This window comes from Lampris incognitus, chromosome 12 (genome assembly GCF_029633865.1).
Source record: "Lampris incognitus isolate fLamInc1 chromosome 12, fLamInc1.hap2, whole genome shotgun sequence".
In the NCBI taxonomy this organism is placed as follows: domain Eukaryota; kingdom Metazoa; phylum Chordata; class Actinopteri; order Lampriformes; family Lampridae; genus Lampris; species Lampris incognitus.
Window position 1 is genome coordinate 53,679,673 of NC_079222.1, and position 25,312 is coordinate 53,704,984.

The window sequence follows — 25,312 nt, forward strand, 5'->3', positions numbered from 1 at the left end:
TAGATGAAGTTACTTCTGCTCTGTCAGACTTAAATCCCTTCTCTGAACAGTCTGAAGGAGTTGTGGTTTCCTAGATGAATTCACCTCTACTGTGTCAGACGTCAATCCCTTCTCCAGTCAGTCTGAAGGTGTTGTGATTTGTTAGATGAAGTCATGTCTGCTCTGTCAGACTTAAATCCCTTCTCTGAACAGTCTGAAGGTGTTTTGGTTTCTAGATGAAGCCACATCTACTCTGTCAGACTTAAATCCCTTCTCTAAACAGTCTGAAGGTGTGGTGGTTTCCTAGATGAATTCACCTCTACTGTGTCAGACGTCAATCCCTTCTCCAGTCAGTCTGAAGGTGTTGTGGTTCCCTAGATGAAGTTATGTCTGCTCTGTCAGACTTAAATCCCTTCTCTGAACAGTCTGAAGGAGTTGTGGTTTCCTAGATGAAGTCACGTCTGCTCTGTCAGACTTAAATCCCTTCTCCAAACAGTCTGAAGGTGTTGTGGTTTCCTAAATGAAGTTGCGTATGCTCTGTTAGACTTAAATCCCTTCTCTGAACAGTCTGAAGGTGTTTTGGTTTCCTAGATGAAGCCACATCTACTCTGTCAGGCTTAAATCCCTTCTCTAAACCGTCTGAAAGTATTTCGGTTTCCTAGATGAAGCCACATCTACTCTGTCAGACTTAAATCCCTTCTCTGAACAGTCTTAAGGTGTAGTGGTTTCCTAGATGAAGTTGTGTGTGCTCTGTCAGACTTAAATCCCTTCTCTGAACAGTCTGAAGGAGTTGTGGTTTCGTAGATGAAGCCACATCTACTCTGTCAGACTTAAATCCCTTCTCTGAACAGTCTGAAGGTGTTTTTGTTTCCTAGATGAAGCCACATCTACTCTGTCAGACTTAAATCCCTTCTCTAAACAGTCTGAAGGTGTTGTGGTTTGCTAGATGAAGTTACTTCTGCTCTGTCAGACTTAAATCCCTTCTCTGAACAGTCTGAAGGAGTTGTGGTTTCCTAGATGAATTCACCTCTACTGTGTCAGACGTCAATCCCTTCTCCAGTCAGTCTGAAGGTGTTGTGATTTGTTAGACGAAGTCATGTCTGCTCTGTCAGACTTAAATCCCTTCTCTGAACAGTCTGAAGGTGTTTTGGTTTCTAGATGAAGCCACATCTACTCTGTCAGACTTAAATCCCTTCTCTAAACAGTCTGAAGGTGTGGTGGTTTCCTAGATGAATTCACCTCTACTGTGTCAGACGTCAATCCCTTCTCCAGTCAGTCTGAAGGTGTTGTGGTTCCCTAGATGAAGTTATGTCTGCTCTGTCAGACTTAAATCCCTTCTCTGAACAGTCTGAAGGAGTTTTGGTTTCCTAGATGAAGTCACGTCTGCTCTGTCAGACTTAAATCCCTTCTCCAAACAGTCTGAAGGTGTTGTGGTTTCCTAAATGAAGTTGCGTATGCTCTGTTAGACTTAAATCCCTTCTCTGAACAGTCTGAAGGTGTTTTGGTTTCCTAGATGAAGCCACATCTACTCTGTCAGGCTTAAATCCCTTCTGTAAACCGTCTGAAAGTATTTCGGTTTCCTAGATGAAGCCACATCTACTCTGTCAGACTTAAATCCCTTCTCTGAACAGTCTTAAGGTGTAGTGGTTTCCTAGATGAAGCCACATCTACTCTGTCAGACTTAAATCCCTTCTCTGAGCAGTCTGAAAGTGTTTCGGTTTCCTAGATGAAGCCACATGTACTCTGTCAGACTTAAATCCCTTCTCTGAACAGTCTGAAAGTGTTTCGGTTTCCTAGATGAAGCCACATCTACTCTGACAGACTTAAATCCCTTCTCTAAACAGTCTGAAGATGTGGTGGTTTGCTAGATGAAGTCACATCTGCTCTGTCAGACATAAATCCATTCTCTGAACAGTCTGAAGGTGTTGTGGTTTCCTAGATGAAGCCACATCTACTCTGTCAGACTTAAATCCCTTCTCTGAACAGTCTGAAGGTGTTGTGGTTTCCTAGATGAAATTGTGTGTGCTCTGTCATACTTAAATCCCTTCTCTGAACTGTCTGAAGGAGTTGTGGTTTCCTAGATGAAGCCACATCTACTCTGTCAGACTTAAATCCCTTCCCTGAACAGTCTGAAGGTGTTGTGGTTTCCTAGATGAAGCCACATCTACTCTGTCAGACTTAAATCCCTTCTCTAAACAGTCTGAAGGTGTTGTGGTTTCCTAGATGAAGCTACATCTACTCTGTCAGACTTAAATCCCTTCTCTGAGCAGTCTGAAGCTGTTATGGTTTGCTAGATGAAGCCACGACTGCTCTGTCAGACGTAAATCCCTTCTCTAAACAGTCTGAAAGTGTTTCGGTTTCCTAGATGAAGCCACATCTACTCTGTCAGACTTAAATCCCTTCTCTGAGCAGTCTGAAGCTGTTATGGTTTGCTAGATGAAGTCACGACTGCTCTGTCAGACTTAAATACCTTCTCTAAACAGTGTGAAAGTGTTTCGGTTTCCTAGAAGAATTCAACTCTACTGTGTCAGACGTAAATCCCTTCTCTAGTCAGTCTGAAGGTGTTGTGGTTCCCTAGATGAAGTTATGTCTGCTCTCTCAGACTTAAATCCCTTCTCTGATCAGTCCGAATGAGTTGTGGTTTCCTAGATGAAGCCACATCTACTCTGTCAGACTTAAATCCCTTCTCTAAACAGTCTGAAGGTGTTGTGGTTTGCTAGATGAAGTTACTTCTGCTCTGTCAGACTTAAATCCCTTCTCTGAACAGTCTGAAGCTGTTGTGGTTTCCTAGATGAAGCCACATCTACTCTGTCAGACTTAAATCCCTTCTCTGAACAGTCTGAAGGTGTTGTGGTTTGCTAGAGGAAGTCACGTCTGCTCTGTCAGACTGAAATCCCTTCTCTAAACAGTCTGAGGGTGTTGTGGTTTCATAGATGGAGTCACGTCTGCTCTGTCAGGCGGAAATCCCTTCTCTGAACAGTCTGAAGGTGTTTTGGTTTCCTAGATGAAGCCACATCTACTCTGTCAGGCTTAAATCCCTTCTCTAAACCGTCTGAAAGTATTTCGGTTTCCTAGATGAAGCCACATCTACTCAGTCAGACTTAAATCCCTTCTCTGAACAGTCTTAAGGTGTAGTGGTTTCCTAGATGAAGTTGTGTGTGCTCTGTCAGACTTAAATCCCTTCTCTGAACAGTCTGAAGGAGTTGTGGTTTCGTAGATGAAGCCACATCTACTCTGTCAGACTTAAATCCCTTCTCTGAACAGTCTGAAGGTGTTTTTGTTTCCTAGATGAAGCCACATCTACTCTGTCAGACTTAAATCCCTTCTCTAAACAGTCTGAAGGTGTTGTGGTTTGCTAGATGAAGTTACTTCTGCTCTGTCAGACTTAAATCCCTTCTCTGAACAGTCTGAAGGAGTTGTGGTTTCCTAGATGAATTCACCTCTACTGTGTCAGACGTCAATCCCTTCTCCAGTCAGTCTGAAGGTGTTGTGATTTGTTAGATGAAGTCATGTCTGCTCTGTCAGACTTAAATCCCTTCTCTGAACAGTCTGAAGGTGTTTTGGTTTCTAGATGAAGCCACATCTACTCTGTCAGACTTAAATCCCTTCTCTAAACAGTGTGAGGGTGTGGTGGTTTCCTAGATGAATTCACCTCTACTGTGTCAGACGTCAATCCCTTCTCCAGTCAGTCTGAAGGTGTTGTGGTTCCCTAGATGAAGTTATGTCTGCTCTGTCAGACTTAAATCCCTTCTCTGAACAGTCTGAAGGAGTTGTGGTTTCCTAGATGAAGTCACGTCTGCTCTGTCAGACTTAAATCCCTTCTCCAAACAGTCTGAAGGTGTTGTGGTTTCCTAAATGAAGTTGCGTATGCTCTGTTAGACTTAAATCCCTTCTCTGAACAGTCTGAAGGTGTTTTGGTTTCCTAGATGAAGCCACATCTACTCTGTCAGGCTTAAATCCCTTCTCTAAACCGTCTGAAAGTATTTCGGTTTCCTAGATGAAGCCACATCTACTCTGTCAGACTTAAATCCCTTCTCTGAACAGTCTTAAGGTGTAGTGGTTTCCTAGATGAAGTTGTGTGTGCTCTGTCAGACTTAAATCCCTTCTCTGAACAGTCCGAAGGAGTTGTGGTTTCCTAGATGAAGCCACATCTACTCTGTCAGACTTAAATCCCTTCTCTGAACAGGTTGAAGGTGTTGTGGTTTCCTAGATGAAGTTACTTCTGCTCTGTCAGACTTAAATCCCTTCTCTGAACAGTCTGAAGCTGTTGTGGTTTCCTAGATGAAGCCACATCTACTCTGTCAGACTTAAATCCCTTCTCTAAACAGTCTGAAGGTGTTGTGATTTGTTAGATGAAGTCATGTCTGCTCTGTCAGACTTAAATCCCTTCTCTGAACAGTCTGAAGGTGTTTTGGTTTCTAGATGAAGCCACATCTACTCTGTCAGACTTAAATCCCTTCTCTGAACAGTCTGAAGGTGTTTTTGTTTCCTAGATGAAGCCACATCTACTCTGTCAGACTTAAATCCCTTCTCTAAACAGTCTGAAGGTGTTGTGGTTTGCTAGATGAAGTTACTTCTGCTCTGTCAGACTTAAATCCCTTCTCTGAACAGTCTGAAGGAGTTGTGGTTTCCTAGATGAATTCACCTCTACTGTGTCAGACGTCAATCCCTTCTCCAGTCAGTCTGAAGGTGTTGTGATTTGTTAGATGAAGTCATGTCTGCTCTGTCAGACTTAAATCCCTTCTCTGAACAGTCTGAAGGTGTTTTGGTTTCCTAGATGAAGCCACATCTACTCTGTCAGGCTTAAATCCCTTCTCTAAACCGTCTGAAAGTATTTCGGTTTCCTAGATGAAGCCACATCTACTCTGTCAGACTTAAATCCCTTCTCTGAACAGTCTTAAGGTGTAGTGGTTTCCTAGATGAAGTTGTGTGTGCTCTGTCAGACTTAAATCCCTTCTCTGAACAGTCTGAAGGAGTTGTGGTTTCGTAGATGAAGCCACATCTACTCTGTCAGACTTAAATCCCTTCTCTGAACAGTCTGAAGGTGTTTTTGTTTCCTAGATGAAGCCACATCTACTCTGTCAGACTTAAATCCCTTCTCTAAACAGTCTGAAGGTGTTGTGGTTTGCTAGATGAAGTTACTTCTGCTCTGTCAGACTTAAATCCCTTCTCTGAACAGTCTGAAGGAGTTGTGGTTTCCTAGATGAATTCACCTCTACTGTGTCAGACGTCAATCCCTTCTCCAGTCAGTCTGAAGGTGTTGTGATTTGTTAGACGAAGTCATGTCTGCTCTGTCAGACTTAAATCCCTTCTCTGAACAGTCTGAAGGTGTTTTGGTTTCTAGATGAAGCCACATCTACTCTGTCAGACTTAAATCCCTTCTCTAAACAGTCTGAAGGTGTGGTGGTTTCCTAGATGAATTCACCTCTACTGTGTCAGACGTCAATCCCTTCTCCAGTCAGTCTGAAGGTGTTGTGGTTCCCTAGATGAAGTTATGTCTGCTCTGTCAGACTTAAATCCCTTCTCTGAACAGTCTGAAGGAGTTTTGGTTTCCTAGATGAAGTCACGTCTGCTCTGTCAGACTTAAATCCCTTCTCCAAACAGTCTGAAGGTGTTGTGGTTTCCTAAATGAAGTTGCGTATGCTCTGTTAGACTTAAATCCCTTCTCTGAACAGTCTGAAGGTGTTTTGGTTTCCTAGATGAAGCCACATCTACTCTGTCAGGCTTAAATCCCTTCTGTAAACCGTCTGAAAGTATTTCGGTTTCCTAGATGAAGCCACATCTACTCTGTCAGACTTAAATCCCTTCTCTGAACAGTCTTAAGGTGTAGTGGTTTCCTAGATGAAGTTGTGTGTGCTCTGTCAGACTTAAATCCCTTCTCTGAACAGTCTGAAGGAGTTGTGGTTTCGTAGATGAAGCCACATCTACTCTGTCAGACTTAAATCCCTTCTCTGAACAGTCTGAAGGTGTGGTGGTTTCCTAGATGAAGCCACATCTACTCTGTCAGACTTAAATCCCTTCTCTAAACAGTCTGAAGGTGTTGTGGTTTGCTAGATGAAGTTACTTCTGCTCTGTCAGACTTAAATCCCTTCTCTGAACAGTCTGAAGCTGTTGTGGTTTCCTAGATGAAGCCACATCTACTCTGTCAGACTTAAATCCCTTCTCTGAACAGTCTGAAGGTGTTGTGGTTTGCTAGAGGAAGTCACGTCTGCTCTGTCAGACTGAAATCCCTTCTCTAAACAGTCTGAAGGTGTTGTGGTTTCATAGATGGAGTCACGTCTGCTCTGTCAGGCTTAAATCCCTTCTCTGAACAGTCTGAAGGTGTTGTGGTTTCATAGATGAAGTCATGTCTGCTCTATCAGGCTTAAATCCCTTCTCTAAACAGTCTGATGGTGTGGTTTCCTAGATGAAGTCACGTCTGCTCTGTCAGACTTAAATCCCTTCTCCAAACAGTCTGAAGGTGTTGTGGTTTGCTAGATGAAGTCACGTCTGCTCTGTCAGACTGAAATCCCTTCTCTAAACAGTCTGAAGGTGTTGTGGTTTCATAGATGAAGTCACGTCTGCTTTGTCAGGCTTAAATCCCTTCTCTGAACAGTCTGAAGGTGTGGTTTCCTAGATGAAGTCACGTCTGCTCTGTCAGACTTAAATCCCTTCCCCAAACAGTCTGAAGGTGTTGTGGTTTCCTAGATGAAGTTGCGTGTGCTCTGTCAGACGTAAATCCCTTCTCTAAACAGTCTGAAAGTGTTTCGGTTTCCTAGATGAAGTGACGTCTGCTCTGTCAGACTGAAATCCCTTCTCTAAACAGTCTGAAGGTGTTGTGGTTTCATAGATGAAGTCACGTCTGCTCTGTCAGGCTTAAATCCCTTCTCTGAACAGTCTGAAGGTGTGGTTTCCTAGATGAAGTCACGTCTGCTCTGTCAGACTTAAATCCCTTCCCCAAACAGTCTGAAGGTGTTGTGGTTTCCTAGATGAAGTTGCGTGTGCTCTGTCAGACGTAAATCCCTTCTCTAAACAGTCTGAAAGTGTTTCGGTTTCCTAGATGAAGCCACATCTACTCTGTCAGACTTAAATCCCTTCTCTGAGCAGTCTGAAGCTGTTATGGTTTGCTAGATGAAGTCACGACTGCTCTGTCAGACTTAAATCCCTTCTCTAAACAGTCTGAAAGTGTTTCGGTTTCCTAGAAGAATTCAACTCTACTGTGTCAGACGTAAATCCCTTCTCTAGTCAGTCTGAAGGTGTTGTGGTTCCCTAGATGAAGTTATGTCTGCTCTGTCAGACTTAAATCCCTTCTCTGAACAGTCCGAAGGAGTTGTGGTTTCCTAGATGAAGCCACATCTACTCTGTCAGACTTAAATCCCTTCTCTGAACAGGTTGAAGGTGTTGTGGTTTCCTAGATGAAGTTACTTCTGCTCTGTCAGACTTAAATCCCTTCTCTGAACAGTCTGAAGCTGTTGTGGTTTCCTAGATGAAGCCACATCTACTCTGTCAGACTTAAATCCCTTCTCTGAACAGTCTGAAGGTGTTTTGGTTTCTAGATGAAGCCACATCTACTCTGTCAGACTTAAATCCCTTCTCTAAACAGTCTGAAGGTGTGGTGGTTTCCTAGATGAATTCACCTCTACTGTGTCAGACGTCAATCCCTTCTCCAGTCAGTCTGAAGGTGTTGTGGTTCCCTAGATGAAGCCACGTCTACTCTGTCAGACTTAAATCCCTTCTCTAAACAGTCTGAAGGTGTTGTGATTTCCTAGATGAAGCCAAATCTACTCTGTCAGACTTAAATCCCTTATCTAAACAGCCTGAAGGTGTGGTGGTTTCCTAGATGAAGTCACGTCTGCTCTGTCAGACTGAAATCCCTTCTCTAAACAGTCTGAGGGTGTTGTGGTTTCATAGATGGAGTCACGTCTGCTCTGTCAGGCGGAAATCCCTTCTCTGAACAGTCTGAAGGTGTTTTGGTTTCCTAGATGAAGCCACATCTACTCTGTCAGGCTTAAATCCCTTCTCTAAACCGTCTGAAAGTATTTCGGTTTCCTAGATGAAGCCACATCTACTCTGTCAGACTTAAATCCCTTCTCTGAACAGTCTTAAGGTGTAGTGGTTTCCTAGATGAAGTTGTGTGTGCTCTGTCAGACTTAAATCCCTTCTCTGAACAGTCTGAAGGAGTTGTGGTTTCGTAGATGAAGCCACATCTACTCTGTCAGACTTAAATCCCTTCTCTGAACAGTCTGAAGGTGTTTTTGTTTCCTAGATGAAGCCACATCTACTCTGTCAGACTTAAATCCCTTCTCTAAACAGTCTGAAGGTGTTGTGGTTTGCTAGATGAAGTTACTTCTGCTCTGTCAGACTTAAATCCCTTCTCTGAACAGTCTGAAGGAGTTGTGGTTTCCTAGATGAATTCACCTCTACTGTGTCAGACGTCAATCCCTTCTCCAGTCAGTCTGAAGGTGTTGTGATTTGTTAGATGAAGTCATGTCTGCTCTGTCAGACTTAAATCCCTTCTCTGAACAGTCTGAAGGTGTTTTGGTTTCTAGATGAAGCCACATCTACTCTGTCAGACTTAAATCCCTTCTCTAAACAGTGTGAAGGTGTGGTGGTTTCCTAGATGAATTCACCTCTACTGTGTCAGACGTCAATCCCTTCTCCAGTCAGTCTGAAGGTGTTGTGGTTCCCTAGATGAAGTTATGTCTGCTCTGTCAGACTTAAATCCCTTCTCTGAACAGTTTGAAGGAGTTGTGGTTTCCTAGATGAAGTCACGTCTGCTCTGTCAGACTTAAATCCCTTCTCCAAACAGTCTGAAGGTGTTGTGGTTTCCTAAATGAAGTTGCGTATGCTCTGTTAGACTTAAATCCCTTCTCTGAACAGTCTGAAGGTGTTTTGGTTTCCTAGATGAAGCCACATCTACTCTGTCAGGCTTAAATCCCTTCTCTAAACCGTCTGAAAGTATTTCGGTTTCCTAGATGAAGCCACATCTACTCTGTCAGACTTAAATCCCTTCTCTGAACAGTCTTAAGGTGTAGTGGTTTCCTAGATGAAGTTGTGTGTGCTCTGTCAGACTTAAATCCCTTCTCTGAACAGTCCGAAGGAGTTGTGGTTTCCTAGATGAAGCCACATCTACTCTGTCAGACTTAAATCCCTTCTCTGAACAGGTTGAAGGTGTTGTGGTTTCCTAGATGAAGTTACTTCTGCTCTGTCAGACTTAAATCCCTTCTCTGAACAGTCTGAAGCTGTTGTGGTTTCCTAGATGAAGCCACATCTACTCTGTCAGACTTAAATCCCTTCTCTAAACAGTCTGAAGGTGTTGTGATTTGTTAGATGAAGTCATGTCTGCTCTGTCAGACTTAAATCCCTTCTCTGAACAGTCTGAAGGTGTTTTGGTTTCTAGATGAAGCCACATCTACTCTGTCAGACTTAAATCCCTTCTCTGAACAGTCTGAAGGTGTTTTTGTTTCCTAGATGAAGCCACATCTACTCTGTCAGACTTAAATCCCTTCTCTAAACAGTCTGAAGGTGTTGTGGTTTGCTAGATGAAGTTACTTCTGCTCTGTCAGACTTAAATCCCTTCTCTGAACAGTCTGAAGGAGTTGTGGTTTCCTAGATGAATTCACCTCTACTGTGTCAGACGTCAATCCCTTCTCCAGTCAGTCTGAAGGTGTTGTGATTTGTTAGATGAAGTCATGTCTGCTCTGTCAGACTTAAATCCCTTCTCTGAACAGTCTGAAGGTGTTTTGGTTTCTAGATGAAGCCACATCTACTCTGTCAGACTTAAATCCCTTCTCTAAACAGTCTGAAGGTGTGGTGGTTTCCTAGATGAATTCACCTCTACTGTGTCAGACGTCAATCCCTTCTCCAGTCAGTCTGAAGGTGTTGTGGTTCCCTAGATGAAGTTATGTCTGCTCTGTCAGACTTAAATCCCTTCTCTGAACAGTCTGAAGGAGTTGTGGTTTCCTAGATGAAGTCACGTCTGCTCTGTCAGACTTAAATCCCTTCTCCAAACAGTCTGAAGGTGTTGTGGTTTCCTAAATGAAGTTGCGTATGCTCTGTTAGACTTAAATCCCTTCTCTGAACAGTCTGAAGGTGTTTTGGTTTCCTAGATGAAGCCACATCTACTCTGTCAGGCTTAAATCCCTTCTCTAAACCGTCTGAAAGTATTTCGGTTTCCTAGATGAAGCCACATCTACTCTGTCAGACTTAAATCCCTTCTCTGAACAGTCTTAAGGTGTAGTGGTTTCCTAGATGAAGTTGTGTGTGCTCTGTCAGACTTAAATCCCTTCTCTGAACAGTCTGAAGGAGTTGTGGTTTCGTAGATGAAGCCACATCTACTCTGTCAGACTTAAATCCTTTCTCTGAGCAGTCTGAAGGTGTTTTTGTTTCCTAGATGAAGCCACATCTACTCTGTCAGACTTAAATCCCTTCTCTAAACAGTCTGAAGGTGTTGTGGTTTGCTAGATGAAGTTACTTCTGCTCTGTCAGACTTAAATCCCTTCTCTGAACAGTCTGAAGGAGTTGTGGTTTCCTAGATGAATTCACCTCTACTGTGTCAGACGTCAATCCCTTCTCCAGTCAGTCTGAAGGTGTTGTGATTTGTTATACGAAGTCATGTCTGCTCTGTCAGACTTAAATCCCTTCTCTGAACAGTCTGAAGGTGTTTTGGTTTCTAGATGAAGCCACATCTACTCTGTCAGACTTAAATCCCTTCTCTAAACAGTCTGAAGGTGTGGTGGTTTCCTAGATGAATTCACCTCTACTGTGTCAGACGTCAATCCCTTCTCCAGTCAGTCTGAAGGTGTTGTGGTTCCCTAGATGAAGTTATGTCTGCTCTGTCAGACTTAAATCCCTTCTCTGAACAGTCTGAAGGAGTTTTGGTTTCCTAGATGAAGTCACGTCTGCTCTGTCAGACTTAAATCCCTTCTCCAAACAGTCTGAAGGTGTTGTGGTTTCCTAAATGAAGTTGCGTATGCTCTGTTAGACTTAAATCCCTTCTCTGAACAGTCTGAAGGTGTTTTGGTTTCCTAGATGAAGCCACATCTACTCTGTCAGGCTTAAATCCCTTCTCTAAACCGTCTGAAAGTATTTCGGTTTCCTAGATGAAGCCACATCTACTCTGTCAGACTTAAATCCCTTCTCTGAACAGTCTTAAGGTGTAGTGGTTTCCTAGATGAAGTTGTGTGTGCTCTGTCAGACTTAAATCCCTTCTCTGAACAGTCTGAAGGAGTTGTGGTTTCGTAGATGAAGCCACATCTACTCTGTCAGACTTAAATCCCTTCTCTGAACAGTCTGAAGGTGTTTTTGTTTCCTAGATGAAGCCACATCTACTCTGTCAGACTTAAATCCCTTCTCTAAACAGTCTGAAGGTGTTGTGGTTTGCTAGATGAAGTTACTTCTGCTCTGTCAGACTTAAATCCCTTCTCTGAACAGTCTGAAGCTGTTGTGGTTTCCTAGATGAAGCCACATCTACTCTGTCAGACTTAAATCCCTTCTCTGAACAGTCTGAAGGTGTTGTGGTTTGCTAGAGGAAGTCACGTCTGCTCTGTCAGACTGAAATCCCTTCTCTAAACAGTCTGAAGGTGTTGTGGTTTCATAGATGGAGTCACGTCTGCTCTGTCAGGCTGAAATCCCTTCTCTGAACAGTCTGAAGGTGTTGTGGTTTCATAGATGAAGTCATGTCTGCTCTATCAGGCTTAAATCCCTTCTCTAAACAGTCTGATGGTGTGGTTTCCTAAATGAAGTCACGTCTGCTCTGTCAGACTTAAATCCCTTCTCCAAACAGTCTGAAGGTGTTGTGGTTTGCTAGATGAAGTCACGTCTGCTCTGTCAGACTGAAATCCCTTCTCTAAACAGTCTGAAGGTGTTGTGGTTTCATAGATGAAGTCACGTCTGCTCTGTCAGGCTTAAATCCTTTCTCTGAACAGTCTGAAGGTGTGGTTTCCTAGATGAAGTCACGTCTGCTCTGTCAGACTTAAATCCCTTCCCCAAACAGTCTGAAGGTGTTGTGGTTTCCTAGATGAAGTTGCGTGTGCTCTGTCAGACGTAAATCCCTTCTCTAAACAGTCTGAAAGTGTTTCGGTTTCCTAGATGAAGCCACATCTACTCTGTCAGACTTAAATCCCTTCTCTGAGCAGTCTGAAGCTGTTATGGTTTGCTAGATGAAGTCACGACTGCTCTGTCAGACTTAAATCCCTTCTCTAAACAGTCTGAAAGTGTTTCGGTTTCCTAGAAGAATTCAACTCTACTGTGTCAGACGTAAATCCCTTCTCTAGTCAGTCTGAAGGTGTTGTGGTTCCCTAGATGAAGTTATGTCTGCTCTGTCAGACTTAAATCCCTTCTCTGAACAGTCCGAAGGAGTTGTGGTTTCCTAGATGAAGCCACATCTACTCTGTCAGACTTAAATCCCTTCTCTGAACAGGTTGAAGGTGTTGTGGTTTCCTAGATGAAGTTACTTCTGCTCTGTCAGACTTAAATCCCTTCTCTGAACAGTCTGAAGCTGTTGTGGTTTCCTAGATGAAGCCACATCTACTCTGTCAGACTTAAATCCCTTCTCTGAACAGTCTGAAGGTGTTTTGGTTTCTAGATGAAGCCACATCTACTCTGTCAGACTTAAATCCCTTCTCTAAACAGTCTGAAGGTGTGGTGGTTTCCTAGATGAATTCACCTCTACTGTGTCAGACGTCAATCCCTTCTCCAGTCAGTCTGAAGGTGTTGTGGTTCCCTAGATGAAGTTATGTCTGCTCTGTCAGACTTAAATCCCTTATCTAAACAGTCTGAAGGTGTGGTGGTTTCCTAGATGAAGTCACGTCTACTGTGTCAGACTTAAATCCCTTTTCTGAAAAGTCTGAAAGTGTTTCCGTTTCCTAGATGAAGCCACATCTGGTCTGTCAGACTTAAATCCCTTCTCTGAACAGTCTGAAGGTGTTTTGGTTTGCTAGATGAAGTCACGTCTGCTCTGTCAGACTTAAATCCCTTCTCTGAATAGTCTGAAGGTGTTGTGGTTTGCTAGATGAAGTCACATCTACTCTGTCAGACTTAAATCCCTTTTCTGCACAGTCTGAAAGTGTTTCCCTTTCCTAGATGAAGCCACATCTGCTCTGTCAGACTTAAATCCCTTCTCTGAACAGTCTGAATGTGTTGTGGTTTCCTAGATGAAGTCAAGTCTACTCTGTCAGACTTAAATCCCTTCTCTGAACAGTCTGAAGGTGTTGTGGTTCCCTAGATGAAGTCACGTCTGCTCTGTTAGACTTAAATCCCTTCTCTGAACAGTCTGAAGGTGTTGTGGTTTCCTTGATGAAGTCATGTCTACTCTGTCAGACTTAAATCCCTTATGTAAACAGTTTGAAGGTGTTTCGGTTTCCTAGATGAAGCGACATCTACTCTGTCAGACTTAAATCCCTTCTCTGAATAGTCTGAAGGTGTTGTGGTTTCCTAGGTGAAGTCAAGTCTGCTGTTTCAGACTTAAATCCCTTCTCTGAACAGTCTGAAGGTGTTGTGGTTTCCTATATGAAGTCACGTCTGATCTGTCAGACTTAAATCCCTTCTCTGAACAGTCTGAAGGTGTTTCCGTTTCCTAGATGAAGCCACATCTACTCTGTCAGACTTAAATCCCTTCTCTAAACAGTCTGAAGGTGTTGTGGTTTCCTAGATGAAGTCATGTCTGCTCTGTCAGGCTGAAATCCCTTCTCTAAACAGTCTGAAGGTCTTGTGGTTTCCTAGATGAAGTCACCTCTACTTATCAACATGTGTTTTTCCATCGATTGAACTTGTGCCTAATTTCTTGGTGTTGCTGGAAGCACAATTGGCAGTGATGATAGGTGGGGACACTGTATAGGATTATATGTGCTGCCGCTGCAATTAGTGACTTGTAAAGATGGTGGGCTTCCTCTACAGTTGTGTGCGGATGTGGGGGCAATACCACGAGCCTCTGCACCCCTTTGTTTTCATGCATCTGCTGAAAACATGGAGCTTCTTCAAGCATTGTACTTTGCTTACAGTTGCTTATCTAGGACATTCAATGTTTCAGAATGGATTTCCCAATTAAATGTCATATGTGTGTCATTTCAGAAATAGAGGCCGTGGTTCAAACCAACCTGAGGCCTGTCCACAGAATCTCAGTATCCATGGCGATGGCCACTCAGCAGAAGATGGCAGCAGCTTCAGATAAGCAGTCATCCACCTTCCTGTCCCAGGCTCCCAAGCAGCATCCTGAAGAGAGAAAACATACCACTGTTGCCCAGCCGAGCACCCAGCAGGGTGTGTCCCCTTCCGTCATAACCACTCTGCTGCTCGTCCCCCTGTTGCTGGTTATTTCCATTGGCATCTTCATCCGCTGGAAGAAGAGCAGAATGTATGGAGGTAAGAGTAGGCCTATTCAACATGGCATTCGTTTACAGTGTGGCAAAAACAAAGAGAAACATGACATGAATTAATTGCTCAGCGAGGGTAAGAATTTCAGTCCAAAGACGTGTAGGTCAGGTGAATCGGCCATACGAAATTGTCCCTAGTTATGAGTGTGTGTGTGTTTGTGTATGTGTGTGATGGTCAGGCAGCCTGTCCAGGGTGTCTCCCCGCCTGCTGCCCAATGACTGCTGGGATAGGCTCCAGCATCCCCAAGACCCTGACAGCAGGATAAACGGTTCGGAATGGATGGATGGATGGATGGATGGTGGCTATACTGCTTATTCTAGTACAAAATGTGGTTATTAAATGAAATATTCAGTGGTTATGGAAAGTGTCCTCTTCCACTTCATCCTAGCTCTTTATAACACAGTATTAGAAAAAAAAAAAAGGTTCTGAAGGAAAACAACACGGGGATCACTGGTTCGAATCCCCGTGTTACCTCCGGCTTGGTTGGGCGTCTCAACAGACACATGTCTGCGGGTGGGAAGCCGGATATGGGTATGTGTCCTGGTCGCTGCACTAGTGCCTCCTCTGGTCCGTCGGGGTGCCTGTTCGTGGGAGGGGGGACTGGGGGGAATAATGTGGTCCTCCCATGCGCTACGTCCCCCTGGTGAAACTCCTCACTGTCAGGTGAAAAGAAGCGGCTGGTGACTCCACATGTATGGGAGGAGACATGTGGTAGTCTGCAGCCCTCCCTGGATCAGGAGAGTGAGTGGAGCAGCGACTGTAATGGCTCGGAAGAGTGGGGTAATTTGGCCAAGTACAATTGGGGAGAAAGGGGGGGGGGCTTGGGGGTAAGCTGAACTTCTTTGAGGAAAAGTAACCCGTTTTATGTTTTCTTAATCTTGGTCCTCTGATATATAGACTAGTTCTCATTTCTCACCGAGTTCCATCTTGATATTGGCGATTTCATTTTATAAATGGAATTTAGTTTCTTGTAAAGCACTTTGTGACAGATGTGTTTGATGAAGTTTATTATGATATTTATTACATCAACTGTACATTAATTTATTGCAAAAGATGAAAACAAAGGCAAATCAAATTTCCCAAAGGCTGAAGTCCGGAATTTCTGTCAGCCATTGTCATGATGCCAAAAACACTACCACTGCCTCGTAGCCATGCATCTGATGTGCTTTGTGTATCGGCTAGTGTTGAACTCAGACATTCCCTCTCAACAGATGGCTGTGATGTCAAACTAGAGTCCTCGGGTGGAGGAGTCTTCGGGAAACTAAGAGGTATGTTGTGTTGTGTTGTGTTACCCTTACAGGGAAGGGGACATTCAAATTGGAAAGTTTTAAATATTTTTACAGGCACTTATTTGATTTTATTTTGATTTGGATAAAAAAAGACAATTTCTTCAAATAAAAAAAAAGAACTTGATTTTATTGCATAAAACAGAAGTCAACCCAATTTTATGGCCATCACAGAGAGGTGAGCCAGTTCATCTGGACACGATGTGCATGAGAGAAATGTTTCATCATCATCTAAGTGACCTCTTCAGTCTTACCTGACTGCAGGTATCCCACCCTTATAAACAATACAGTGGCACAATATAAAAATAATAATAATAAACTTTATTTGTATAACACTTTTCAAAAAAGGGTTACAAAGTGCTTCAAAGAACAACATGAAGCAGTTAAAAATGACACACGCAATAAAATTGTAAAATAAAAAGCACTAACAAATAACACCATAAAATAAGAGCAAAAGGGAAGAGAGCAATTTGTTACTTGAAGCAATTACAAAAATAAGAGTAAAAATAAAAACAGTATAAATAAATAAAAACAAATATCAAACATTTGTAAAAGCTTTCATAAAAAGAAAAGTTTTAAGACGAGATGTAAAAGAAGCTGGAGACTTGGTTTGTCTTAGTTCGACAGGAAGACATAGTGTGGGGCTCTAACAGCAAAAGCCCGGTCACCCTTTGTAACAAACCGAGACCTGGGAATAACCAGCAGGGCTCCATCTGCGGATATTAATGGTGGAGGGGCCATATACCAGGGCAATAAATGAGAAATGTATGTAGGAGCAAGACCATTTAAAGCCTTAAAAGTGAGCAATAACATTTTAAAATCAATTCAAAATGTAACCGGGAGCCAGTGTAGGGAGTCAAGCACAGGAGTGATATGGTCATGCCTCTCTGTCACGGTAATGAGCCAAGTAGCGGCGTGTAGTACCAACTGCAGATGGTGGAGGGACCCCTTGCTAGGCTGCTAGGATCTGTGGGTTTTAGTGTCGTCTGCATAAAAATGGTAAAACATAATGATTTTGAATGACCTGGCAAAGAGGCAGCGTGTATATAGAAAACAGAAGGGGGCCAAGAACTAAGCCTTGAGGGACACCACAAGTCAACTGAGCCATCGAGGAAGTAGAGTTACCCAGAACAACAGAAAAAGTTCTGTTGGTGAGGTAAGAGTGTAATAAACTAAGAGCTGAGCCCATAATGCTTACTCAAGTCTCTAAGCAATGTAAGAGGATACTGTGATCGACTGTATCAAAAGCAGCACTTATGTCTAAAAGAACTAAAGTCGAGTAGTCACCTCTGTCTGCAGTCAACAGTAGGTCGTTAGTAACCTTAACTAATGCTGTCTCGGCACTATGAAGTGCAGTCAACAGTGGATCATTAGTAACCTTAACTAGGGCTGTCTCGGTACTATGAAGTGCTCGAAAATCAGACTGGAAACTTAAAAAAATTATTAGTGTTTATAAAAGATATCAGTTGAGATGAAATTACTTTCTCCAGAACCTTAGATTAAAAAAAAGACAATGTAGAGATTGGTCTGTAGTTACTTAAGGACAGGGGATCTAAATTAGGTTTCTTCGGCAATGGGTGAACAATGGCATGCTTAAAACTGTCTGAAAAAAGAACCAGAGGCCAGAGAATTATTGAGAATTTGCAGAGTAATGGGTCTAACAGTGGAAAATACCTCTTTGAGCAGCTTAATGGGGATGATGTCTACGATGCAGGGGGAGGAGTTCGTACTGTACTCTCTAACACTGAAATTGTAATCAGTTGAAACTGGGTAAAAGGGGCAGAACTGGGAACATGGGGAATGGAAAGAATGCAAGGGCCAGGCTGGATTTGGGACCTGATATTCTCCACCTTATTTACAAAATGTGTGAGAATATTTTCAGATAGCTTAACATCAGGTTCAAAAAAGAAGTGGAGAGACCATTAATAACAGAACCAATTACCCTAAAGAGAACTTTAGGATTGTGGCTATTTCTAGATATCACTTCAGAGAAGTACACTGATCTCGCATCCTTACCTGCCTTCTGGTAAATTAACATTTTGTTTTTAAGGGTGTTATGTGCTAATTCGGACTTACTGACCTTCCATTATCATTCTGATTTTCTACAGATCCTTCTAAGGACATGAGTCTGGTCATTCAGTCAGGGGAGGTTATTTGATTTTTGTTTCCTAGTTTTAAACGGTGCAACTTGGTCAGGGATGGATAGGCACTGATCATTGAATGAATTTAACAGTGTATCTGGATTGAGAGAGGATATGGTGGAATTAAAGGGTGACGAGTTAAAAGCATCACAGAATTTAACTGCAGAGCCAGCGTTGAGCATGCGAGTGCGTGTTTTAGGATAGTGACTAGGAATAGAGAGCTGTAGTGGGACTTAGAAAATGACAACTTAATAGTCAGTTACAAGCATATCCACCAGAAAGGGCACTAGAAAGAGAAACCAGACGAGAGCACAAGGTCTAAGATGTGGCCTTTGGGATGTGTGGCCCCTTTAACAGATTGAATGAGGTTAAAAAAGACTCTATAACCTCAAAAAAATGTGACGTCAAGGAACGGGAAGGACAGTACACATGAATATTAAAATCACCAAGAATAAGCATCCTGTTATATTCGGGTATGACAATGGATAGACGCTCAGAAAACTCAGAAGTAAAACTAACTGAATTAGAGGGCCTGAAGATGCATGCATGAAGATGAAACTTAAACCTCAAAGGAGATAAAATTACCAAAAGTAACAGGGTGGCACTTAAGACCTAAATTATAAAAAGCAGTTAGGCCACCCCCTCTTCCGCAGGATCTGGGAATATGAAAATATGCAAAATCAGGGGGTCTAGTCTCAATCAGGGGAACAGTGTCCCTCTGGGGACAGTCATGTCTCAGTAATCATAACGACCAAAAACAACCATCAGTTTCATATGCAAATTACCGTGACCATTAACTAGAGTTACAATGGCCATGTTTGCTATTCACAGAGGATTGGGGAATAGTTGCAATCACAGCATTGTTAGATGGTGACAGATGTACTCTTAGCCCCCCTCAGCTCAGGGATGGTCGTTCCCTCGTCACATAGATGGCCTCTTTGACTCCCCGTTCAAACCAGCGTTCCTCCCTATCCACTGTATTGTTTATAAGGGTGGGATACCTGCAGTCACTGTATTGTTTATAAGGGTGGGGACACCTGCAGGCACTGTATTGTTCATAAGGGTGGTGATACCTGCAGTCACTGTATTGTTTATAAGGGTGGGGATACCTGCAGTCACTGTATTGTTTATAAGGGTGGGGATACCTGCAGTCACTGTATTGTTTATAAGGGTGGGGGACACCTGCAGGCACTGTATTGTTTATAAGGGTTGGGACACCTGCAGGCACTGTATTGTTTATAAGGCTGAGGACATCTGCAGTCACTGTATTGTTTATAAGGCTGAGGACACCTGCAGCCAGATGAGACTGAAGAGGTCACTTAGATGATGATGAAACGTTTCTCTCAACAAACGTTGTGTTCAGATGAACTGATTCACCTTTCTGTGATTTCCTTACCTGGATTATTGAGCATACATAAATACAATTTTATTGCCACCCATCATTAGATATATGTCCTTTTTTAATTGTTACCATGCTTATTAAAAGCAAAGACAATTTTACAAAACAGTATATATTAGTTTGGAAATGGGCTTCAATTGCAGTAGCTCAAACAAAAGGATGTTACTTAAAATGAGTTTTAATGCAGTTTGGACAAAATTGCCTTTAGTCATAACTAATTTTAGAAAGGGATATTCAAGATGCTGTTACAATACTTGTCTGGCTAGCATGGCTTTTTTTTTAAACTCTGCTTAATATATTTTACTACACACATTACTAAAAACAATATTCATGATTTTTTTTCTTCCCTGTGGTTGTCAAACAGTTTATTTAATTCTATTATGCAGCTTGAATTCATTTTGAAAGCAGGATTGGACTAGTGGGAGGCTGACAGATTTTTTGAAAAACAAAGCAGAATTGTTCCCAGTTCACTAGCAGCCCTATCTGATCCCTTAACCAGCAGCTCTGCCAGATAAACTGCTGGTCAGTGTCCCGTCCCCCTGCTAGGTTGAACTGGCTGCTGTTCAGTGTCCCGCCCCCTTGCTAAGTTGGACTGGGACACATCCTGGTTAGAGAGAGATGAATGTTGACCAGTGCAGCATGACTCTAGAGTACTGCCGTACTGAAACATGACCTGTCATGTGTATTCATTATGAGCCATGCCGGGCTGGCTGGTCAGCAGGACTGGGACACATCCTGGTTGGAGGGTGGGTCTGTGGTCCAGCTGGATAGGCTGTGCTGTGGTAGAAGACTTTCATAGATTGTTCAAGTCTGCATGAACAAGTCGGCCACCAGTGTTATAACTTTGTTAATTACTCTAGTTATTAATGATTGTAGTTATTAATTACTCTAGTATTAATGATTCTCCACAAACCAGGCCCGTCATCTGTGTTCCACACGCCATAAGTCAAGTTATCATCTCATAGACAGATAAACAGACAGACAGACAGATAGCTAGATAGACAGACAGACAGATAGATAGACACACAGACACACAGATAGACAGATTGATATGCTTGGACATCATGTTGCAGTCAGTAAATGTGTGGAGACCCTGTGTCCTCAGAGATTACAGCTTTTTTGGGTTGAACGTGTTTATTTGTTGGTTTTACATTTTAATTGTTCTTGTGTTTGTGTTTGCTTGAATATATTTAATGATATAGTATTTTGTACTTGTTAACATTTAATGATATAGTATTTTGTACTTGTTAACATTTAATGATATAGTATTTTGTACTTGTCAACATTTAATGATACAGTATTTTGTACTTGGCAACATTTAATGATATAGTATTTTGTACTTGGCAACATTTAATAATATAGTATTGTGTACTTGTTAACATTTAATGATATAGTATTTTGTACTTGTCAACATTTAATGATATGGTATTTTGTACTTGTCTACTACTACTACTGCTTGTCTACTACTACTACTACTTTACTTACATGTTGACAAGTATTTTGTGCTTGTCAACATGTAATAAAACAGTTATCCTTAAAAGTCAGAGTGGCCAGTTAATAGTTTTTTGACCATGGGAAGGGTTGAGGTGCTGGGCTGTGTTGTGTTGTGTTGTGTTGTGTTGTTTTGTTTTGGTTTGTTTTGTTGTGCTACGTTGTTTTGTTTTGTGTTTTGTTTTTGTTGTGTTGTGCTGGGTTGTGTTGTTTTGTTTTTGTTCTGTTGTGTTGTGTTGTGTTGTGCTGTGTTGTTTTGTGTTGTGCTGTGTTGTTTTGTGTTGTGTTGTGCTTTGTTGCGTTGTGTTGTTGTGCTATGTTGTGTTGTTTTGTGTTTTGTTGTGTTGTGTTATGCTGTGTTGTGTTGTTTTGTGTTGTGTTGAGGTTTTTTTTTTCCCCCAATTATATCCGACCAATTACCCCACTCTTCCGAGCCGTCCCGGTCACTTCTCCACCCCCCCTGCTGATCCGGGGAGGGCTGCAGACTACCACATGTCTCCTCCCATACATGTGGAGTCACCAGCCGCTTCTTTTCACCTGACAGTGAGGAGTTTCACCAGGGGGATGTAGCACGTGGGAGGATAATGCTATTCTCCCCAGTTCCCCCTCCCCCCTGAACAGGCGCTTCGACCAGCCGGAGCAGGCGCTAGTGCAGCGACCTGGACGCAAACCCACATCCAGCTTCCCACCCACAGACACGGCCGATTGTGTCTGTGGGGACGCCCGACCAAGCCGGAGGTAACGCGGGGATTCAAACCAGCGATCCGCGTGTTGGTAGGCAATGGGATAGACCGCCACACTGCCCGGATGCCCCACGTTGTGCTGTGATGTGTTGTACTGGGCTGTGTTGTGTTTTGTTGTGTTGTTTTGTGCTTTGTTGTGTTGTGTTGTGTTGTGTTACGTTGTCTTGTTTTGTGTTGTGTTTTGTTTTGTGTTTGGTTGTGTTGTTTTTGTTGTGCTGCGTTGTGTTGTTTTGTGTTTTGTTTTTTGTTGTGCTGTGTTGTGTTGTGCTGTATTGTTTTGTGTTTTGTAGTGTTGTTTTGTGTTGTGTTTTGTTGTTTTGCGTTTTATTGTGTTGTGTTTTGTTGTGCTGTGTTGTTTTGTGTTGTGTTTTGTTGTGTTGCGTTTTGTTGTGTTGTTTTGTGTTGTATTGTGTTGTGCTGTGCTGTGTTGTGTTGTGCTGTTGTGTTGTATTGTGTTTTATTGTGCTGTATTGTGTTGTGCTGTGTTGTGTTGTATTGTATTGTGTTTTGATGTTTTGTGTTGTGTTGTGTTTTGCCATGTTGTGTTGTGTTGTGCTGTGTTATGTTGTGTTGTGCTGTTTTGTATTGTGTTGTGTTGTGTTGTGTTGTATTGTATTGTGTTGTTTTGTATTGTGTTGTGTCGTGTCGTGCTGTGTTGTGTTGTGTTGTGCTGTGTTGTGCTGTGTTGTGTTGTGAATGTGCCGAGCTGAAAGTGACGGCCGCTCTGGCAGTGATTGTGAGGCTGCTCGTTAGTGACTTCAGCACTGGGTTCAGCATTGATTTTTCTTAAATCCCTCTCGTCATATCTGTCTCCCCCTGTCGGCAGGTAAAGCAGCAGGGGGTCTGAACCTGGGGAACTTCTTTGCGACACACAAGGGCTACACAGGACAAGGGTTTGACCGCCTCATCTCTGAGGGCAGTGATCAAGAGAAGAATGATGAAGACTCCAGCGATTCTGAGAATGAAGAGTACTCTGCTCTGCCGCCGCCCAGCCTCTCTTCTTCCTAGACTGTACTGCAGTAGGCAGGCTGTCCGCCAGCAGGCTGTCCGCCAGCAGGCTGCGCTCATGGTGTAGATTATTTATCACATGTGTGTAATGTTATGTGTTGGCTGCCAATCTCATGTGTTTGTGCAAAGGACAGTTTTGTTAACTTCATTTTCTCTGTTTGTAACTGGGACCAGACTGGTTACACAGTCACTGGTAGGGACTGAATAATCTATGTATGTATGTATGTATGTATGTATGTATGTATGTATGTATGTATGTATGTATGTATGTATGTATGTATGTATGTATGTATGTATGTGTGTGTGTGTGTGTGTGTGTGTGTGTGTGTGTGTGTGTGTGTATATGTGTGTGTGTATATGTGTGTGTGTATGTATATATATATGTTTGTGTGTGTGTGTGTGTGTGTGTGTATATATATATATATATATATATATATATATATATATATATATATATATATATATATATATATTATGTTAAACGAGAGAGAAAAATAGAAAATTACCTTACTTTAAAAATAAAATTAAATCATATATTTGGTTCATGGACTGAGACAATGATGTCCAGAAGAAATGTCAAGATTGTTTTAGTCCACATTTCAGTTGAATTACCTTTCACTTGTACATTTGTGCCTTTTTAATTGTGTATTTTGCCTCTCTGCAGCACCTGCTACTTCAAAAACACGTTATGGAAATTGCTGCTCGCTTCACGTGTACTTATTTAATTTGAAGTTGTATCACATTCATGGATTATGTATGATGGTGTCATCTGCATATTTGTGTATGGTATCGTCTTCATATCCATACACACATTTATAGTATGTCTGTATGTATATATACATATATTTATATCTGTGTGTGTGGTTATACACACATACACACACAGACGGGTGACAAATGAAAGGAAAACCCTGAATGCTTGACCCCTGCAGTGAGGGGGTCTGGGGGCTCTGTCATGCTGTGGGGGGCATTTTGCTGGCATGGTTTGGACTACTTGGTCCCAAAGGTGTTAATATGTATTGATCTGCAGTGATCCAAGGGTCACTGCAGATCAACACAAAGTTATTGTGCGTGACCACCTTTATCTCTATCCTGATGCGAGTGGTCTCTTCCCGCATGACAACGCCCTCATCCACAGGGCACGAGGGTCTCTGAGTGGTTTGATGAGTATGAAGATGATGTAGCTCATGTGCTATGGCCTTCACAGTCACCAGATCTCAACCCAGTTGAACACCTAATGCAGGTTTTGAACCAGCGTGTTAAGACAGCCCTCTCCACCACCGTCATCCAAACACCAAATGAGGGACTATCTTCTGGAAGTATGGCGTCCATCCCTCCAGTAGAGTCCAGAGACTTGTAGAGTCTATGACAAGGAGCACTGAAGATGTTCTGGTGGCTCGTGGTAAACCACCACCTTATACTGGGACACTTTATGTTGGGTTTTCCTTTAATTTGTCACCTGTATGTACATAATAGTTATTCTCACAGTGAGCTGTATGTGACATACTGAGGTTTTGTTGCAAGAATACTATTTTCAGTAGCAATGTTATTTGTGTAATAAAGTGACTGCAAAGCATAAGAGCCTTGGGGTGATTGTGTCTACAAGGGTAAGATCCAGTTCCCAGGTCCTAACTTGGCTGGCGTTTGTTTTTTCCCCACAAAGCTCACGGGAACCATTGTTTGTTAATCTGAGTGGCAAGAGGGTTTGACACTATCACACATGACATGTTCACTCGGTTGTTTGGTTTAATCTGGAGTGAAGTGGGGGCAGAGGCCAGGGCTTGTGGTCAGGCTTAGCTGCAGGTTAGCCCAGGGCACATGGTGATGAAGGGCTCCATTAAAACAACTGACGTCACAGATGTCCTCTCCTTGTAGGCCAGTTGAACCACCAGGGTACGTGAGATTCCTGTGTGGGGCTGCCACCTCAGAACACAGAAGAAACCCCGATGACCAGGGTCGTCTTCCAGGAAGACCCCATGTGGAGTTCCCACTTCTGAATTTGTGAGAAGGAAGCGAAATATATATATATATATGGGCCGCCCCAACATGTATCCAGGTCTCTGTCCTAAAACCCGTCTTCTACGATGGCACCTCTGCCTGTGTCAAGCGGAAGTGTTGCCTTGACAGGTCACAAGTCACACAAAACCTGGACGTCTGGATGACTTACAGACCTGCCATGTACATTACCACCTGCTTCATTAGCTGCTTCAGCTGCTCCTGGTTCTGGATGGCTGTTCTTAGGAATATTCATGTTGGTAGACAATCCATCACTGAACGACGCGAGTGAAGAAGAGCTGAGCCTGTATATTTTATCTTCACCTTCCTCAGTGCTTGTCTGTGTGAGGCACTTAACGTTGACCCTCCACCTTTTTTTGGGAATACATATCCATCCATCCATCCATCCATCCATTATCCAACCGCTTGTCCTCTCAGGGCCGCGGGGATGCTGGAGCCTATCCCAGCAGTCATTGGGCGGCAGGCGGGGGGACATACGTACATGTCACCCAGTCCTTCAGGGGGTGAGCCCCAGCAAGGTCTCTGTGTTCTGTTAGGTGACGTGTACCAGAGCCGGAAAGACAGACAGGGAACAGGACTTTGTGTTAGGTGATATGTACCAGGGCCGGGAAGACAGGCAGGGAACAGGACTCCAGGTGGCGGCTGAGGCAGAACAGATCGCTGTCGTTTATTTGCTTAAAAACACAGAGCAGAACTCATCGGTTTCCAGAGCCCTGACTGAAGTAAACTTCAGATGCCTGTATGAAGAAGAAGTGGTTACTTCTTCGCCAACCACAACACAACTTTTAGCCTTTTTGGCGATGCCCTGATAAGCCAGCTCGCCCATACCACACAATTAGCGATTAGCACAAACATCTTTTCAACATTACATTTACAAAAGTGGTTCCTCCTGCACAT

General features: G+C 42.8%; 1 protein-coding gene across 2 annotated transcripts in view; it reads left to right on the forward strand.

The window, feature by feature from the left end:
* Positions 1-23,972, forward strand: part of pam (peptidylglycine alpha-amidating monooxygenase) — a 303,428-nt gene extending 279,456 nt beyond the window's left edge. For both annotated transcript variants that reach the window (XM_056290498.1, XM_056290496.1), the window contains 3 exons: positions 14,029-14,319; positions 15,543-15,599; positions 22,218-23,972. In XM_056290498.1, the coding sequence (XP_056146473.1) occupies positions 14,029-14,319; positions 15,543-15,599; positions 22,218-22,399 (530 nt within the window). In that variant the 3' untranslated portion in view covers positions 22,400-23,972. The remainder of the gene's footprint in view (positions 1-14,028; positions 14,320-15,542; positions 15,600-22,217) is intronic.
* Positions 23,973-25,312: the final 1,340 nt, after the last annotated feature.